Here is an 18,423-nt window from a genome sequence, read left to right as displayed (position 1 = left end):
TGTAGGGAGGTCCTGGCTGAGGTCTGTGGTCCTGGATGGGTCCTGGCTGGGGCGTGTGGTCCTGGGGGGGATCCTGGCTGGGGTGTGTGGTCCTGGAAGATCCTGGCTGGGGTGTGTGGTCCTGCGGGGTCCTGGCTGGGGTGTGTGGTCCTGCGGGGTCCTGGCTGGAGTCTGTGGATCTAGGGGGGATTCCAGGCTGGGGTCGGTGTTCCGCGCTGAGTCCCCAGTCCTGCAGGCGTTCGGCGTGGCAGCGGGCCCGGGCAGGGGGTGGGGTGGGGGTCCCAGCAGGCCGGGGCGGGCCGGGGCGGGCCGGGGCGGTCCGGGGGCGGTCCGGGACGCGCGCATTTCCGCCGGCTGTCCGGGCGGGCGCAGAGTCCCGCGGGCGGCGCGGAAGCGGCGGCGGCGGCGGCGCTGGCGGGGCAGCCATGTCGCCATTGTCTGCGGCGCGGGCGGCCCTGCGGGTCTACGCGGCCGGCGCCGCCGTGATTCTGGAGCAGCTGCTGCGGCGCTGCCGCGGGGGCTTCCCGGAGCCAGGTCAGCGTGGCGGGGGTCGGGGCCCCGGAAACCCGGGGGGCGCGGGGCGGGGGTGCGGGGTCTCCGCGTGACCTTGGCCAGGCTGTGGCGCGGCCGCTCCAGTGGGGGCGCTCCCGGAAGTAGGGCCGGGCGGGGGTCGCAGGTCGGGGTCCGGGGTGGGGGGCGTGCGCGCCTGGGACCTTCCGGCCCCGCGCTTCCGGTTCCCGCTCCCCGGCTCCCCCCGCGCTCCCCGCGCCCGGCAGTTCCCTGCCCTTCCCTCCGCGAGCGCGTGGCCTTCCCGCCTGTCCCGGGCCGGGCTCTCACCGAGAAACCCCCGCGCGACCCCACCCCGTACCCCGACACCTCCTGGGCATGGCCGGGGCCTGAACGCCCCGCGCCCCACACCTCACTCGGCTTCGCCCGCCGCCCGGGGTCGGCCAGTGACCGCGCGCCCCTCAGGCCCAGGACGGGAGGAGGGGACGACCCGGGGACCTCCACCCCCACCCACCCCAGGGTAAGTGAGGACGGGCCTTTCACCCGAGGGGGTGGCTTCGCGGGCACTGGGGAGCCAGGGAGGTCTGTGGTGGAGGGGGTTAGCGCAGGCCCGTTAAGCGGCAACTTGGTTTGTGACTGCCTGTGTAAACATCTGTGAGTCATTCCAACTTTGCAGGACCCGTTCGCTGTCTCAACACATCAGTGAGGCCCTTACTGTGTTTTGTCTATGTAGATTATTCAGAGATTTACATGTTCAGAATTTATTTTTTTAAATAGAGAAAGGGTTTCACCATGTTGGCCAGGCTGGTCTTGAACTCCTGACCTCAGGTGATCCACCCGTCTCGGCCTCCCAAAGTGCTGGGATTACAGGCGTGAGCCACCGCGCCCAACCCAGAATTTATTAAAAAAAAAAATTTAAGTCAAGAGATCGAGACCATCCTGGTCAACATGGTGAAACCCCGTCTCTACTGAAAATACAAAAACTTAGCTGGACATGGTGGCACGCGCCTGTACTCCCAGCTACTCGGGAGGCTGAGGCAGAATTGCCTGAACCCAGGAGGTGGAGGTTGCGGTGAGCCGAGATCGCGCCGTTGCACTCCAGCCTGGGTAACAAGAGCGAAACTCCCTCTCAAAACAAGTAGGAAGTATACATAAAACCTTGCTGTGTTGCTTAGGCTACTTTGGAACTCCTGGGCCCAAGCGGTCCTCTTGCCTTGGCCTCCGAAAGTGCCGGGATTACAGGTGTGAGCTACCACACCCATCTAATGTTTCAAAATTTTTTCTCGAGATAGAGTCTTGCTCTGCTGCCAAAGCTCGTCTGAACTTGTCAGCTGAAGCAATCCTCCTGCCTGGCTCTTCAAAGTGGTGGGATTACAGACTTGAGCCACCACGTCGAGCTGATGCTTTAAATTTTTTGTAGTGGTGGCGTCTCACCTTTTTGCCTGGGATGGTCTCGAACCCGTGTCCTCCAGCAATCCTCCAGCCTGGGCCTCCCAAACTGCTGGGATTACAGACAGGAGCCACTGTGCCCCGCCCATATTTCAGTTGACACCTAGAAACCTGTAAGCAATTATTTGTGAATTGGTATCAAGGGAATGATAATTCTATATTAGGTTAAATGACATTTTCTTTCAAAAATAACTGTTTTCCAAAACAGAGAGGTCAGGGGATAGTGTGGTGGAGGTGTACATTGTAGCGAGTGTCTTCAATGTCCTGCCTAAGAAGACAGCTGTGATTTCTGCCTGTGCCAGTAGAAGGTTTCATGGCAAGTCAGGAGGCCTCTGGGGGACTGGGGTTTAGCCAGGTGGAAGCGCATAGGTACCTTGTTGTGAAATGACTTTCGACTTCCACTATGTACCCACAGAGCGAACTCCTGGGGGTCCCAGGGCCACACTTTGAGAAGCGTGCCTGGAGTGGATTTATTTATTTATTTATAATTTATTTATTTAGAGGCCGAGTCTCGCTCTGTCACCCAGGCTGGAGTGCAGTGGCGCAACCTCTGCCTCCTGGGTTGTAGCGATTCTCGTGCCTCAGCCTCCCGAGTAGCTGGAACTAAAGGCGTATGCCACCGCGGCAGGCTGATTTTTGTATTTGTAGTAGAGCCAGGATTTCACCATATTGGCCAGACTGATCTTGAACTCCTGACCTCAAGTGATGCGCCTGCCTGGGCCTCCCTAAAGTGCTGGCGGTGAATGTTTTTAAATGAGGCTCACTTTCTCCCGCCTGTGGAGCTAGAGAAAAAGAGCTTTAAGTTTTGCATGAGCTAAGCCTTTGTTTTTCTGCAGGACTGGCCTTCAGTAACCCAGTTAGCATAATTAGAACTGCAGAGAAGGAGCATGAAGGAATTGTACTCAGGCCTGGGGAGGTCGGGAGAGCGTGTCTGTTTGAAGGAAGTAATCATTTGCAGGGTGAAGGGTTTACAGCGGGGGAGCAATTTTTCAGATTGTTTATCTGCACAGTTTTGCTTACAGAAAGGTCCCTTTTAACCTCCTTCGAGGTCTGCGCCTGCCCTGGCGAAGAGGCAGCATCACACTGAGAGTTCAGTTTGAACGCGCCAGGGCCCCTGTGGCAGCCCACCGGCTGCCCACCGCAATGCTGGCCTTTCAAAAGCCTGCTCTTTGTGCCTCGGAAAGGAGGGCTGCATGCTGCTGCTTTTCCCTCTATGTTTACTGATTAAACAGCTGTTAAAGCTGCTGGTGGGTGAGGTCACGTGGCTGCCAGGGGACTGTACCCCGGGAGCGTCGGAACAGAATGGCCTTCTCTAAAGATTAACTTTCTTAGCTTGCCCTGATCCTGCCGCTTCCTGTGCATGGATTAAAAATAATTTTCGATACTGGTGGAGGAATGGACTTTCCCTCTTGTCTGCGGGTGGCGGGCTTGCTAATCGGCATTTTCCATTTGCTTCTAAACTGGTCAGCCTTCGCTGCTGGGCAGGAAACGAACTTTGTCCAGCGCATTTCAGCTAAAGCTGTTTGAATACCCAAGAGGGCCAATTTCCCCAGCGCAGACTGGAAGCCATGGCAGTTTTTTCGTAGAATTTCCAAATGGAGTGTGTTCTTAGCTGTCTTATGACTTACGCTGTGTGAGAAGGAAGAAATTGCCGGTGGAATCCACTCCTGAATGGTGTTTTCTTAACAGCCCATTGTGGAAAAACCAGAGAATTACAATTAATCATTGAAACTGGTCATGCCTTTGCAAAGGGGGTTGAGAAGCAAATACAGAATTCCTCCAAGAGGGTCTATCTCTGTGTTTCTAAGAGTATCCACGTGGCCCATTCAGTAACATGTATCTGTCTCTTGGTGGGACTTTAAAATAGGTGATTTAATCAGTGTATTTAATATCCTAATATGGCCTGAAACCCGTTGAAAATGCTCGCATTGAGTAAAGCAAGTCTCTCCCTACCAGTATTAATCACAGGGTGACCTGTTTAGGAATGACGTTTTCTCTGCCGCGTCCATGCATTTTGAAAAGGAGAGAAAATTGTGGATGCTTGTTGTGAAGTCCAGTCCCAACACTGCACAGAATTTTTCTGAAAAGTCCTATAGTAAATAATAGGCCACAGAATATTCCTTCACGTTCTGGGTGGAAGATGGACTCGTAAATGCTGTACCACGGGAGTGAGTATTTACAGAAAGTATGCCAGCTGGCCCACTTCTAAAGCTATTTATAGAAGTCCTAGATTTCAAACTTTTTTTTTAACCTATAAAGGGAAAGTTACTTCTTGTTGGTCTTATGAATAGTGAACAGTGGCTACTAGGAATGAGGTGGAAGTAAACTCAGCAGTTTTCCAACTTCTTTTCTTTTCTTTTTTTTTTGACACGGAGTTTCACTCTTGTTGCCCAGGCTGGAGTGCAGTGGCGCGATGTCGGCTCACCGCAACCTCCGCCTCCCGGGTTCAAGCGATTTTCCTGCTTCAGCCTCCTGAGTAGCTGGGACTACAGGCGCGCACCACAACGCGCGGCTCACTTTGTATTTTTAGTAGAGACGGGCTTTTACCGTGTTGGCCAGGCTTGTCTCGAACTCTGGACCTCAGGTGATCTGGCCGCCTCAGCCTCCCAAAGTGCTGGGGTGACAGGCGTGAGCCACCTCACCTGGCCTCCAATATCTTGATCATAGAATCCTTTTCAAAAACATGAGACGGCAGACAGTTTTTGTGGGTTATAATAGTCAATGTCATCCTGTGAAGACATTAAAAAAGAAATTTAAAAGATATTTAATACTTTATTTAAAAGTAATGGTAATAGGCTGATCACCTGTTACTACAAAAAAATGTATGTATGTATGTATTTTTTTTTTTTTTTTGAGATGGAGTTTCGCTCTTGTTACCCAGGTTGGAGTGCAATGGCGCGATCTCGGCTCACCGCAACCTCCGCCCCCTGGGTTCAGGCAATTCTCCTGCCTCAGCCTCCCGAGTAGCTGGGATTACAGGCACGCGCCACCGTGCCCAGCTAATTTTTTGTATTTTTAGTAGAGATGGGGTTTCACCATGTTGACCAGGATGGTCTCGATCTCTTGACCTCGTGATCCACCCACCTCGGCCTCCCAAAGTGCTGGGATTACAGGCTTGAGCCACCGCGCCCGGCCTTATATTATTTATATATTTTATTGTTATACAATATATATTTATATTTTTAGAATAATTTATGTTTTTATGTAAATACAAAATATGAATAAGTTATCTTTAATTTAGAGGTAAATTAAAACAATTGACGTTTTTCTGTGCGTATATATACATGTGTACATTTATGGGTTGTGTTGTGATGCTTTGCTGGATGTTCGCGTTGTGGAACATTAAATCAAGCTAACATCCATCACCTGCTATTTTTCTTTTGTGGGGACATTTAAAATGTCTTTCAGTCATTTTATGTTTTTTGTTTCCATTGGTTATTGGGGAACAGGCAGTGTTTGGTTACTAGTGAGTGTTTGGTGATTTGTGAGAGTTTGGTGCGCCCGTCAGCCGAGCAGTAAACACTGCACACAAGACATTGAAAATCTCTTGTAGCTATTTTGAAACATGTGATATGCTATTAAGTACAGCCGCCACGCTGTGCAGCGGGTCACTAAAACTTACTTCTGTTTAACAGGAACTTGGTACCCTTTGACTACATACTGTGAATTTTTAAAATAAAAAATGACTGTCATTTCCAAAGTAACAAGAGACTTAGGGAGAAGAGTGGCTGACTTTTAGGGCTCTGTCAGCCTCATGCACGAGGGGCCGGGAGGCAGCTGGCTCCTTCCTCTGCTCCTTCACGCTGGTCCCCTGTGACGTGGCGTTCTGGTGGGAGTCAGGTGAGGCACATCCGCTGGCCTCTTTCATGGATGTGCAGTTGGGAAGGTGAACTCACTGGCCCCCGAGAGCATTTTGGGCAGGGATCCCGGGGATGCTGGACTGTGGTTGAAGAATGAGGTGGTCAGAGACTGGTTTGCAGCAATACATTTCTTCACGGCCTCACGTGCACAGAAGCTCTGCGAGGGAGGAAGGGGGAAGGAGCGTCCTCACAGTCGGGGCCAGCTCCGCCACACCTGATACCTGGGTTCAGGTAGAGCCCACCTGCTCTGTGGATGGTTCTTTCCCTGGGACTGCCATCGGATTCCAGCAGCAGCAGAGCAGGAGACGGGCTGGGAGGGAGCCTCCTGTGCCTCCATCCCGGAGTCACTCGGGTAGGGATTCGGGAATTTCTGCTCTCAGTACAAAACTTCACGCCAAATAATCGTAATGGTCATCATCATCATGATAGAATGCAGACCTTTCTTCCAGCTCCTGGGACGTCTTTCCCTAAATAACAACAACAATAATATTAACCTTTGTTCCTGGGACTGGGGCCTCTTTCGGCCTGGTAAGAACAATAGGAATGATGATAAATGATGGAATAGAAACCTTTGATTCACATCTGGAACCTCTTTCAGCCAAATAATAACAATAATGAGATTAATGATAATAGAATAGAAACCTTTGTTTGTGGTACTGGGGCCTCTTTTGGCCCAGTAATAATAACAACGATAGAACCTAAACCTTTGCCCCAGGTCCTGGGGACTTCTTTCAGCCAAATAACAACAACAATAATAATAATACCAGGATATAAACCTTTGTTCCCGGCCGGGCGCAGTGGCTCATGCCTCTTAGCCCTTTGGGAGGCTGAGGTGGGCACATCACCTGAAGTCAGGAGTTTGGGACCAGCCTGGCCAACATGGCAAAACCCTGTGTCTACTAAAAATACCAAAATAAGGGGTGCATGGCGGCGTGTACCTGTAATCCCAGCTACTTGGGAGGCTGAGGCAGGAGGATTGCTTGAGCCCGGGAGGTGGAGGTTGCAGTAAGCCGAGATCACACCACTGCACTCCAGCCTGGGCGACACAGCGAGACTGTCTCAAACAAAACATTTCTTCACAGTACTGGGACCTGTTTCAGACCAACAGTGATGATAGTGATCATCATTATAATGATAGAGAAGTTACCAGCTGATCTTCCAGGTACTGGGACCTGTTTCAGCCAAATGACACCAATAGGATTAATAGGATATAGACCTTCGATCCAGGTACTGGGACATCTTTTAGCCAAGTAATAATGATGACAACAATAATAATAGAACATAAACCTTTGACTCAAGTACCAGGACCTTTCTCAGCGAAATAATAATAAAATATAAGCTTTTGTTCCTTTAAAAAGGATACTGTTGGCCGGGCACAGTGGCTCACGCCTGAATTCCAGCCGTTTGGGAGGCTGAGGGGAGCGGATCACCTGAGGTCAGGACTTGGAGACCATCATGGCCAACACGGTGAAATCCCATCTCTACTAAAAATACAGAAAATCAGCCTGGCATGCTGGCACACCTGTACCCCCAGCTACTCGGGAGGCTGAGGCAGCAGGATCATTTGAACCCAGGAGGTACAGGTTGCAGTGAGCCAAGATCGCACCACTATACTCCAGCCTGGTGACAGAGCATGACTCCATCTCAAAAAAAAAAAAAAAAAAAAATTATAATAGAAACCTTCACTCCAGGTTCCAGAACCTTTCAGTCTAATAATAATAATAATAGAATGTCAATTTTGGGACCTCTTCCAGCCCAATAATAACAATGATAATAATAGAATATAAACCTTTGCTCAGGCACTGGGACCGCTTTCAGTCAGATAACAACAATAATGATAATGGAGTATCAGCCTTCGCCACAGGTCTCAGAACCTCTTTCAGACCAATAATGACAGCAGAGTATAAGGTTTTGTTGCAGGCGCCGGGACCTGTTCCAGGCTGATGATAATAGTAATAGGAGCATGTGCATCGTCCTTACAGGTCCTGGGACCTCTTTCAGTGACAGCATAATAGGATGTCAGCTTTTGTTCCAGGAACGGGGACCTCTTTCAGCCTAGAAATAATAAAAATAACAATAATAATTACAATATAAACCTGTATTGCTGGTACTGGGGCCCCTTCCAGCCTAGTAGGGATAATAGTAATAATAACAGTGGAAGATCAATCTTCCAGGTTTCAGAGCCCGTTTCAGCCGCATCATAATAATAACAGAGGTTGGGCACTGTGGCTCATGCCTGTCATCCCAGCACTGTAAGAGGCTGAGGTGGGTGGACTACCTGAGGTCAGGAGTTTGAGACCAGCCTGGCCAACATGGTGAAGCCATGTCTCTACTAAAAATACAAAAAGAAGCCGGGTGTGGTGGCGGGCACCTGTAACCCCAGCTACTCGGGAGGCTGAGGCAGGAGAGTCTCTTGAACCCGAGAGGTGGAGGTTGCAGTGAGCAGAGATCACGCCACTGCACTCCAGCCTGGGTTACAGAGCAAGACTCTGTCTCAAAAAATAAAAAATAAAAATAATAGAATGTAAACTTTTGTTTAAGGTCCTGGGACCTCTTTCAGCCTCATTGCACAAATAATATTAATGGAGTGTCAAGCTTTTTCTCCTAAGTAGCAAAACCTGCTTCAGCCACATAAATAATAAGATGATGGTGTTGGCAATGTTGGAGGCTCTGGTATCTCTCTGGCCTGTCAGTCAGGTCGGAGTGACAAGGGAGCATTTTTGAGTGACACCGAGGCCTCTTGAGACCCTTTACCGTCTCTCTTGAGTGTGATCTAGGGGCTCCAGCCTAAGTCGGCCACAGAAGACGCAGCTTGGGGGCTCCGCGTTTTCTGGAAGTCCTGGTTGTGACATTCATTCTGCTGGCTTGCTACCTCAGAACATGCCAGGGTGCTGGCATTTGTCAGAGGAACCCCACCGTCGCACCCTGCTCCTGGGAAGCAGAGATGCCCAGCTCACCCGGCACTTGGTGGTTTCTCCCTAAAAAGCACAGGGCAGGTACTGTGGATGGAAAGCTGCAGGGCAGGCCTCGAGTGCCCTTGAAGATGGGGGGCTGTTCTAACACCTCCAGTTGTCATTTGGGGCAGAATGCACCTTCATAATATAATAGATGCTTTTCTCGTCTCCCAGCTGCCGGGGGCTCCAGCATACCTGGGCTTGTGGGCACATCACTCCACTCTCTGCCTGGCTGCCTCCTCTGTGTGTCTGAGTCATAAGACTCCTGTGTCTCCTTCTCAGGATATGTTCAGTTCCTTCTGGAGGCTCTAAAAGAGGCTCCTTCCTGCCTCTCCTAGCTCCTGGGGGCTCCAGCATCCCTGGGCTGTGGACACATCACTCCAGTCTCTGCCTCTGTCTCCATGTGGGCTTCTCCTGTGTGTCTGTCTCCTCTGCTGCCTCTTAGAAGGACACCTGTCCCTGCATTTAGGGCCCACCCGAACCCCAGATGATCTCCTGTCCAGATCCTTAACTAATTAGAGCCACAACATTTCTTACAATCAAGTAAGATCTCATTCCGGGTCCTGGGCTTTAGACTGTGGACAGATGTTCCTGTGGCCGCTATCCATGTTCAGTCCACCATGATTTTATCCAGTTCCTTCTGGAGGCTCTGGGGGAGGATCCTTCCCGCCTCTCGCAGCTCCTGGGCACTCCAGCATCCCCGGGCTTGTGGCCACAGCACTCCACTCTGCCTCCACCATGACCTCCGTGTCTCCTCTTCTGTTTTCTATCAGGGACATTGGTCACTGCATTTAGGACCACCCTAATTGAGCATCGTGTCATCTTAAGATCCTTGCCTTAATTGTTAATACATCTGCAAAGACCCTTTTCGCAAAGAGTCCCATTCACAAGCGCCAGGTGGATACAGGTTCTCTTTGGCGGCGGAGGACGCTCTTCAGCCTGCTGTGGTCACTACTGACATGTGCCTCCTTGTACTGGCTACATCCTGACACTGACAATGCCTGGCTGGAGGGTTTCGCTGTTTACCTCCTGAGCGCCGTATTGGAGATGTGCAGATACACTCACATGTTTTCACAAGGCCCAGCTGTCATTTTGGGCAACCCGGTCACACAGGTGGCCCCTGAGTGCCAGCTGGAAGGGCCTGGGTATGTGAGCATTCCCCGTCCACAGGAACCCTGGGGGCTGGCTTCTGGGCCACCTAAGCCGGTTTCTGCACACGATGGGCATTGTGAGGGGTTTCAGGGATTGAGAAATCCATACGCCTTCAGACTATGCTTACAGATCGAGGAGGACCCCCTGCTACAAACAAAGCCTGCCATGTTCCACACGGCTTCATTTTAAAACGTAAAGTTTGGAAGAGTGTGAAATGCCTCTGAGCCATAGGAAAGCCAGCTGCAGCCAGATGGAGGTCCTGTGTGGCCCCTTTAATGCAGTCAGTGAAGCTCAGGTGGCATTGCACAGAGATTCTTGCTGTGAGGGTTGGCCATGGGGGGTCTGCCTGGCTGCTGTGGACTCTCCTGTGTAGGCAGCATCCCTGAAAAAGATGTATGCAGCTTACTGGGCGCGGTGGCTCACGCCGGTAATCCCAGCACTTTGGGAGGCTGAGGTGGGCGGACCACCTGAGGTCTGGAGTTTGAGACAAGCCTGATCAACATGGAAAACCCCGTCTCTACTAAAAATACAAAATTAACCAGGCATTGTAGTGCATGCCTGTAATCCCAGCTACTCGGGAGGCTGAGGCAGGAGAATCGCTTGAACCCGGGGCAGGGGGGTGGAGTTGCAGTGAGCCAGGATCGCGCCACTGCATTCCAGCCTGGGCAACAATAGCGAGACTCCATCTCAAAAAAAAAAAAAAAACTAGTAGGATCTATGCATCTTCACCACGGTGCGGGTGCTTGGCAAAGCTCTTACAACAGGAACAATAAGCCCCTGCAATGAAAAAGCCACCACCAGGCTGGGCACAGTGGCTCACTCCTGTAATCCCAGCACTTTGGGAGGCTGAGGTCGGGGGGGGATCACCTGAAGTCCGGAGTTCGAGACCAGCCTGACCAACATGGTGAACCCTCATCTCTACTAAAAATACAAAAACCCCCATCTCTACTGAAACTACAAAAACCCCGTCTCTACTAAAACTACAAAAATTAGCTGGGTGTGGTGGCGCATGCCTGTAGTCCCAGCTACTCGGGAGGTTGAGGCAGGAGAATTGCTTGAACCCGGGAGGCAGAGGTTGCAGTGAGCCAAGATTGCACAATTGCACTCCAGCCTCTGTGATAGAGCAAGACTCTGTCTAAAAAAAAGAAACTGCCAGCTACACCCCCGCAAAAAACGCCACGCTCACTCAGAAACCTTATTGTCCACACGTGCAGAATGGCTGCATCGGATTGATGTGGAAGAAAGAGCGTGTTCCTGTGCTAGCTTTCCTCCACCGCTTTGCGAAAGTCATTGCAAGGGGCTGAGACCCTTGCTGAGTGCATGACAAATTAGATTGTTTGCTGAGAGCACTGGCAAGGAAAACTGAGCAAGGCCCCCCCCTCCCCAAGCAGAAAGCTGCTCAGGGGAAAACTACTGAAATAGTAGACAGTACGTGTCTGTCACACACCCGTTACACTAGTTCTTAAGTGCGGGATGTGTGACCCTGCCTCCGTGGCTCCCTCATGGAGGATGCTTTCTAGCTTGTCTGTGATCAGTGGTGAGCAGTTACCAGCTGCCTACCTGGGTTATCTTGGTTCTGTGAGAAAACACAGGACACCTGCTGTTAATAATCATCACCTGTTCTGTGAGAATAAACACACGGGTCAGCATGTGCTCGAGACCCTCAGCCCGGAATGCTGTCGGCTCCTGAGGCTCTCAGCTCAGAAGGCTGTTGGCGCCCTGGATAGTCTCACTTTGCTGTTCTATCTGGGTGTCTGCTTCTTAATGCCATATCACCGCCGGGTGAGCTGGGCTTGGTAGCAGCAAGGAAGGTCGACCTGTTGGTCCCAGTGCCTTTTGCTTGAAAGCGGAGCTGCTGGGCGCCCCGGCTGTCACCCAGGCAGGGTTCCCGCGCATGGCTGGGCACCTTCTTAATGCTGTGTTTGTCTTGGCCCGTTCCCAGCAGGTCCCCACGAATGAGTGGCAGTCCGGGCGGCAGGCTCCGGCGGGCCGAGAAGCGATGGAGAATAATAAAGGGCTGGAGAGCACGCAGGCAGACCTGAAGCTGGTGGCGCACCCGCGCGCCAAGAGCAAGGTGTGGAAGTACTTTGGCTTTGACACCAATGCGGAGGGATGCATCCTGCAGTGGAAGAAGATCTACTGCCGCATCTGCATGGCCCAGATCGCCTACTCCGGGAACACCTCCAACCTGTCCTACCACCTGGAGAAGAACCACCCCGAGGAATTCTGCGAGTTCGTCAAGAGCAATACGGAGCAGATGCGCGAGGCCTTTGCCACTGCCTTCTCCAAGCTCAAGCCCGAGGCGTCCCAGCCGCCTGGGCCTGACGCACTGGCCGCCAAGGCCGCCCACGGCCACGACAGCAAGAAGCAGCAGGAGCTGACGGCTGCCGTGCTGGGCCTCATCTGTGAGGGGCTGTACCCAGCCTCCATTGTGGACGAGCCCACCTTCAAGGTGCTGCTCAAGACGGCCGACCCCCGCTACGAGCTCCCCAGCCGCAAGTACATCTCCACCAAGGCCATCCCTGAGAAGTACAGCGCCGTCCGCGAGGCGGTCCTCAAGGAGCTGGCCGAGGCCACCTGGTGCGGCATCTCCACGGACATGTGGAGGAGCGAGAACCAGAACCGCACCTACGTGACGCTGGGCGCCCACTTTCTGGGCGTGGGCACCCCCGGCTGCCTCTCCATGGGCTCGCGCTGCCTCAAGACATTCGAGGTGCCCGAGGAGAACACGGCGGAGAGCATCACGCGCGTGCTCTACGAGGTCTTCATCGAGTGGGGCATCGGCGCCAAGGTATTCGGCGCCACCACCGACTACGGCAAGGACATCGTGAAGGCCTGCTCGCTGCTGGACGTCGCGGTACACATGCCCTGCCTGGGCCAGGCCTTCCACACCGCCATCCAGCAGGCCTTCCGGCTCCCAAAGCTGGGCGCGCTGCTGGCGCGCTGCCGCAGGCTGGTGGAGTACTTCCAGCAGTCAGCCGTGGCCATGTACATGCTGTACGAGAAGCAGAAGCAGCAGAACGTGCCGCACTGCATGCTGGTCAGCAACCGCGTGTCCTGGTGGGGCAGCACGCTGGCCATGCTGCAGCGCCTCAAGGAGCAGCAGTTTGCCATCGCAGGCGTGCTGGTGGAGGACAGCAACAGCCACCACCTCATGCTGGAGGCAGGCGAGTGGGCCACCATCGACGCGCTGGTGCAGCTGCTGCAGCCCTTCAAGCAGGTGGCGGAGATGCTGTCGGCCTCCCGGTACCCGACCATCAGCATGGTCAAGCCGCTGCTACACATGCTCCGGAACACCACGCTCAGCATCAAGGATACGGACGCCAAGGAGCTCAGCATGGCCAAGGAGGTCATCGCCAAGGAGCTTGCCAAGACCTACCAGGAGGCCCCGGAGATCGACATGTTCCTCAACGTGGCCACCTTCCTGGACCCGCGCTACAAGCGGCTGCCCTTCCTCTCTGCCTTCGAGCGGCAGCAGGTGGAGAACCGCGTGCTGGAGGAGGCCAAGGGCCTGCTGGACAAGCTCAAGGACGGCGGCGGGGGCGGCTACCGCCCGGCAGAGAACAAGATCCTCCCGACTGCGGCCCCCGAGGAGCCGCCGGTGAAGAAGCTCATGCGCACGTCCACGCCGCCGCCCACCAGCGTCATCAACAGCATGCTGGCGGAGATCTTCTGCCAGACGGGCGGCGTGGAGGATCAGGAGGAGTGGCACGCGCAGGTGCTGGAGGAGCTCAGCAACTTCAAGTCGCAGAAGGTGCTGGGCCTCAACGAGGACCCTCTCAAGTGGTGGTCTGATCGCCTGGCCCTGTTCCCCCTGCTCCCCAAGGTGCTGCAGAAGTACTGGTGCGTGGCGGCCACGCGCGTGGCGCCTGAGCGTCTCTTTGGCTCCGCTGCCAATGTGGTCAGCGCCAAGAGGAACCGGCTGGCCCCCGCGCATGTGGACGAGCAGGTGTTTCTGTATGAGAACTCCCGTGGAGGGGCGGAGGCGGAGCCTGAGGACCAGGACGAGGGGGAGTGGGGCCTGGACCAGGAGCAGGTGTTCCCCCTGGGGGACGGCGTCAGTGGCGGCTTCTTTGGCATCAGGGACAGCAGCTTTCTGTAGCGACTAACCCTCTTGTCTTACGGTGACCCCCCCCACCCCCCCCGGGAGCCCACTGGATGCTTTGCTGTACATACCCATCCGGCTGGCTCGGTTTTGAACCTCAGAGACCATCCACCGTCTTTGACGCCTAGTTGGGAAGGCAGAAAAGGAAAGAGATGCCAGAAGTGAGAGAGGGCCGGGCGCAGTGGCTCACGGCTGTAATCCCAGCACTTCGGGAGGTCAAAGCGGGCGGATCACCTGAGGTCAGCAGTTGGAGACCAGAGAATCGCTTGAACCCGGGAGGCGAAGGTTGCGGTGAGCCGAGATCGCTCCACTACACTCCAGCATAGGCGACAAGAGCAAGACTCTTGTCTCAAGAAGAAAAAAACATGGGAGAGGTGGCTTCGCAATGGTTTCTGGGTCCCTCCCGACTTTGGCTTGGGAATTGCAGCGCTACCCCTGGCTTGCCGCAGAGCCTTGGAGGAGGGGTTCCTTCTCAGACACTCAAGGCCCCGCACACTACTTCCCTTTCAGCTCCTCCCTGCCAGGGTTTCTAAGAAATGCGGGAACATCCTGGGAGGCGTGGAAGGAGCCTTTCAGCACCATCATCCGAGGGGCCTTCTGCATCAGCGCGTTCATGTTTACATCCTCATGGAAGCCGGGGCCTCTCCCTTCTGAGAAACGGGGAGGAGACCTTTTAGCCAAAATGCCCTTCTTGAAAAGAGACCTTTTTTTAAGGTTCAGTTAAAGACGTCACAGATGATCACAAGAATGCCCTCACTTATCAGAAAGCAAACCACCAAAAAAAAATAGGTGTGGAACACCGTGTATGCTGCATGGTTGCTGGCAAACAGTCTGTTCCTTCTCTCTGCCAAAATTCACCTTGTGGAGTTGGTCCTTGAAAACTGGTCTGGCGTGGTGGCTCACGCTGAGGTCAGGAGTTCGAGACCAGCCTGGCCGACACCATGAAACCCCGTCTCTACTAAAAAATACAAAAATGAGCCGGGCGTGGTGGTGGGTGCCTGTCATCTCAGCTACTTGGGAGGCTGAGGCGGGAGAATCGTTTGAACCCGGGAGGCGGAGGTTGCATTGAACCGAGATTACGCCACTGCACTCCAGCCCCTGCGACACAGCGAGACTCCGTCTCAAAAAAAACAAAACAAAACTGTGTGGCCGATGGGTCCTGAGGTTGTATCTTGTGTGTCTCAGCCCTAAGAGTCCAGTCCCCCCGTGCAGCCAGGTTTTCCACACAGACGGGTGTTTCTGATTTCATTCCTGGAGAGGACTGTTGAATATTCCCCTTTAAACTCACTCCCATCGGGGAAGTGGATTTGGAAATACTGCCACCGCAGAGTTTCTCTGTGGCTGGAGTATTCTAAGTGGCTTTCACTTATTCAGGGACAGATAGACATTTTCCAAGACTGACAACTACTGTTTAACGGGGGGGTGTGGTGGTGGGGGATACTTCCATGGAGTGACCAGCCTGTTATGCCACGAAGCTTCGTGTGTCGCTTGGATTCCATGGGCCGTGGGTTCTCTGCCTCCGTGACGACAAGCTGGGGCTGGGGAGGTTGGGGTGTAGGAGGGATGACCCCAGTCAGCTCCAGCCCCTGTTCTGCTGAGACCCCAAGAGCCCTGGGCCTCAGACGGTGAAGCAGGAAGTTTCTGCGTGTTCACGCCTGGCGGCTTCTCAGGGCCACGGCATTGAATCCTGACGTCCTGTGCGGGTGTAAGTCTGCAGAAAGTTAAGTTCAGGGGAAACCCACGTAACCTGGCTTGCTGGTATGGGAAGCGGTTCCCCTGTGAACCTGCCGCCCTCTGCTCTGGGTATTCTCAGCAGAAGGGCACTGGAAGCCCACAGTGGGGCTGGCTTTTGGGTTTGGCTTCTGCTGTGCCCTGAAGCTGGACACAGTGGGCAGCCGCCGCCCCCGTGGCGGGGGGCTCTATTCTGTAGCATCACCAACCTTCCCTTCACGTTTTTCAAATCATTCGCTTCTCATCACTCACTGGAAGATGCGCGCTGCTCCGGCTCTGTCTTCATTTTCATTTTTAAGCCACTGTTCCCTCCTGACGGTCGCCTCTTATTTAATGCTTTAAACTTGGACTCTTGCTCAATACACCAGAGAAATAAATCGGCTCCTAATCTACCTTTCTGCCGCGTGTCCGTCTGCACTGCAGTTGCCCTGAACCCCGACCCTGGGAGACAAGGGAGGTTTTCTTTGCTTTATTTTTTATTTTGTTGTCTTCGTTTAAAGCAGTTTTTTCCAGGGCACCTACAGTCGGTTCTGAGGTCCCCGCTCTCGTCTGTAAATCCTCCAGTTACGGTGTGCTGTCAGGTTCTTTTCAAATCAGAATATCTGAGTGAATAAAGCTGGCTCCTGGTGAAAGCTGCTTTGCGAGTGGAGATTTCTGTGGGTTCCTTCACTTGGTGGTTTTATACACGGAGGCCCCGCGGACGAGGTGGCTTGGACGGCGCTTTCCCTCTCCCTCCCCACTCTTTATCTCCCCTCTCTTCCTGCCTCCCTCAGCACCTTTCATCCTGTCTCCCTTCCCTCCTCCTCCCCTCCAACCCTGCCCCTCTTCTTCAGCAAACCAAATGCTTCCCTTCCTCCTGCCCTCTCCCTCCTTCCCTTTCTCCCCTCCCTCCTCTCCCTCCCCCATCTCCCTCCTCCTTTCCTTCCCGAGTTCTCTCCCCCCCCCCCCCGCCTGCCTTCCTTTCCCTTCCCTCCCTTCCTTCACCTCCCTCCCTCCCCCTCCCTCGTCTCCCTCCTTTCCTTCCCTGAGTTGTCTCTCTCCCTCCCTGCCTTCCTTCCTTCCTTCCCTCCCTTCCCTCCATTCCTTCTTCTCCCTTTTTCTCCTTCCCTCCCTTCTCTCCCTCCCTCTGCTTCCTCCTTTCCTCCCCTCCCTCCCCCTCCCTTCTTTCCCTCCTTCTTTCCTTCCCTGAGTTCTCTCCCTCCCTTCCTCCCTTCTTCCCCTCCCTTTCTCCCCTTCTCCCTCCCTTTGTTCCCTCCTTTCCTCCCCTCCCTTTCTCCCCCTCCCTCCCTCCCTTCTTCCCCTCCCTTTCTCCCCTTCTCCCTCCCTTTGTTCCCTCCTTTGCTCCCCTCCCTTTCTCCCCCTCCCTCCCTCCCTTCTCTCCCTAGTCTCCCTCCTTTCCTCCTTCCTCAGTTCTCTCTTCTTGTCTCCCTCCCTTCCTTTTTTCTTCCTTCTTCCCTCCCTCCTTTCCCTTCCCTTCATCTCCTTCCTTTCATCCTTCCTCCCTCCCTCCTTTATCTCCTTCTCTTCCTGCCCCTCCGTCCTTCCCTCCCTGCATGCCTCTATCCCTCCCTCCTTTTCCCCCTGCCTGCCTCCCTCCCTCCCTTCCTCCATCCCTCCCTCCTTTCTTCTTCCCGTCTTGCTTTCCTCCCTCCTCCCACTTGTCCTCCCTCCTAAGAAAACCCTGGGCCCTGAGAAACGAAATGGGCAGGGTGCCCGTGTCCGCTCAGACCTTCCCTTCCCGCTGCTGGCTGCCTGCCTGTCCTTGGGCATCATTAAAATGCCCAGCTGCTTTTTCTTGCACATTTTGGGTGGAAACGGGATCATTTTCAGTCCTCATAACCAGGCATTTGCATCGCGGTGTTGATTTAAGTGGGACGTGTTTACACGTTTCTCCCCTGAGGAAGACTCCCGGCGCTGAGGATTTCCCACAGGGACGGTTCCTAAAAGACTGAGTTCCCTGCTCCGGCCCGGCCAGGCTCCTTCCTCACGGGGCAGCTTGTTTCGGTCTGCTTTTGTTTTCACGCTAGGACCCGTCCGTGTAGCCCTAACTGAGCTGGATTTTTTTCGTATTTGCAGAATTGCCTGCTTCAAATGCTTTCCCCAGCAGGCCTGTGAAGGGCGAGGAAAGCAGCGTGGGACGGTGAGAGGGGTCTCGCATGTTTTAGCACAGGGCCGGCTGGTGGGGAGGAGCCTGGTGGGCGTGTTGGTGGCACCGACATCTGACATCTGGGGGGTGAAGTACCGGCACCAGCCCTGCCGCCAAGACCCCCACCCAGGCGATGCCGACGGCAGTGACGGCCAGCCAGCCAGAGGGAACAGCAAACAGGACAACCGGGGTGAGGGCCCACGGCCTTCTTAGCTGAGAGCAGACTCTGCCCCATGCCTTCATCCTCTCTTAGCAGCTGATCATTATTAACAATCCAGTGTTTTCTCATCACACAAAAGTAGACCAGGTAGGCAGCTGTGGCCACGCACCACTGATTACACACGAACTATCCTCCACGAGGGACCATGGGGGCAGGACCATGCATCCCGAGCTTAAAGAACTGTTTTAACCTGCGTGTGATATTTCCATACTGTCCGGCCACTTCACGATGCCCCAGGTGCTTTTCTACTTCGGGGGCGGGCGGTTAGCTTGTCCTTGCCATCCTCCTTCCCATCAGAC

General features: G+C 54.0%; 2 protein-coding genes across 5 annotated transcripts in view; both read left to right on the top strand.

The window, feature by feature from the left end:
- Positions 1–370: 370 nt before the first annotated feature.
- On the top strand, positions 371–16,390 carry ZBED1 (zinc finger BED-type containing 1). 4 transcript variants are annotated; one of them, XM_078362394.1, is made up of 2 exons: positions 371–534; positions 11,868–16,390. In XM_078362394.1, the coding sequence occupies exon 2, from the start codon at positions 11,922–11,924 to the stop codon at positions 14,022–14,024; it is 2,103 nt and encodes a 700-aa protein (XP_078218520.1). In that variant the 5' UTR covers positions 371–534; positions 11,868–11,921; the 3' UTR covers positions 14,025–16,390. The 4 variants fall into 4 exon arrangements, with proteins under 4 accessions (XP_078218520.1, XP_078218521.1, XP_035145241.1 ...); XM_078362395.1 differs by having other exon boundaries at positions 11,865–16,390; XM_035289350.3 differs by lacking the exon at positions 371–534 and adding an exon at positions 747–1,027.
- Positions 371–18,423, top strand: part of DHRSX (dehydrogenase/reductase X-linked) — a 195,705-nt gene continuing 177,652 nt past the window's right edge. Inside the window, exon 1 of the mRNA XM_078362397.1 lies at positions 371–534. Coding sequence (XP_078218523.1) covers positions 426–534 — 109 coding nt within the window. The 5' untranslated portion in view covers positions 371–425. The remainder of the gene's footprint in view (positions 535–18,423) is intronic.

The sequence above is a fragment of the Callithrix jacchus genome, chromosome X (genome assembly GCF_049354715.1).
Source record: "Callithrix jacchus isolate 240 chromosome X, calJac240_pri, whole genome shotgun sequence".
Lineage (NCBI taxonomy): Eukaryota > Metazoa > Chordata > Mammalia > Primates > Cebidae > Callithrix > Callithrix jacchus.
Note: the sequence above shows the minus strand (reverse complement) of the source record. Positions and strands in the feature narration are given on the sequence as shown.

Excerpts from the sequence above, each read along its gene's own strand:
- ZBED1 (XM_078362394.1), top strand. The coding sequence starts at position 11,922 with ATGGAGAATAATAAAGGGCTGGAGAGCACGCAGGCAGACCTGAAGCTG.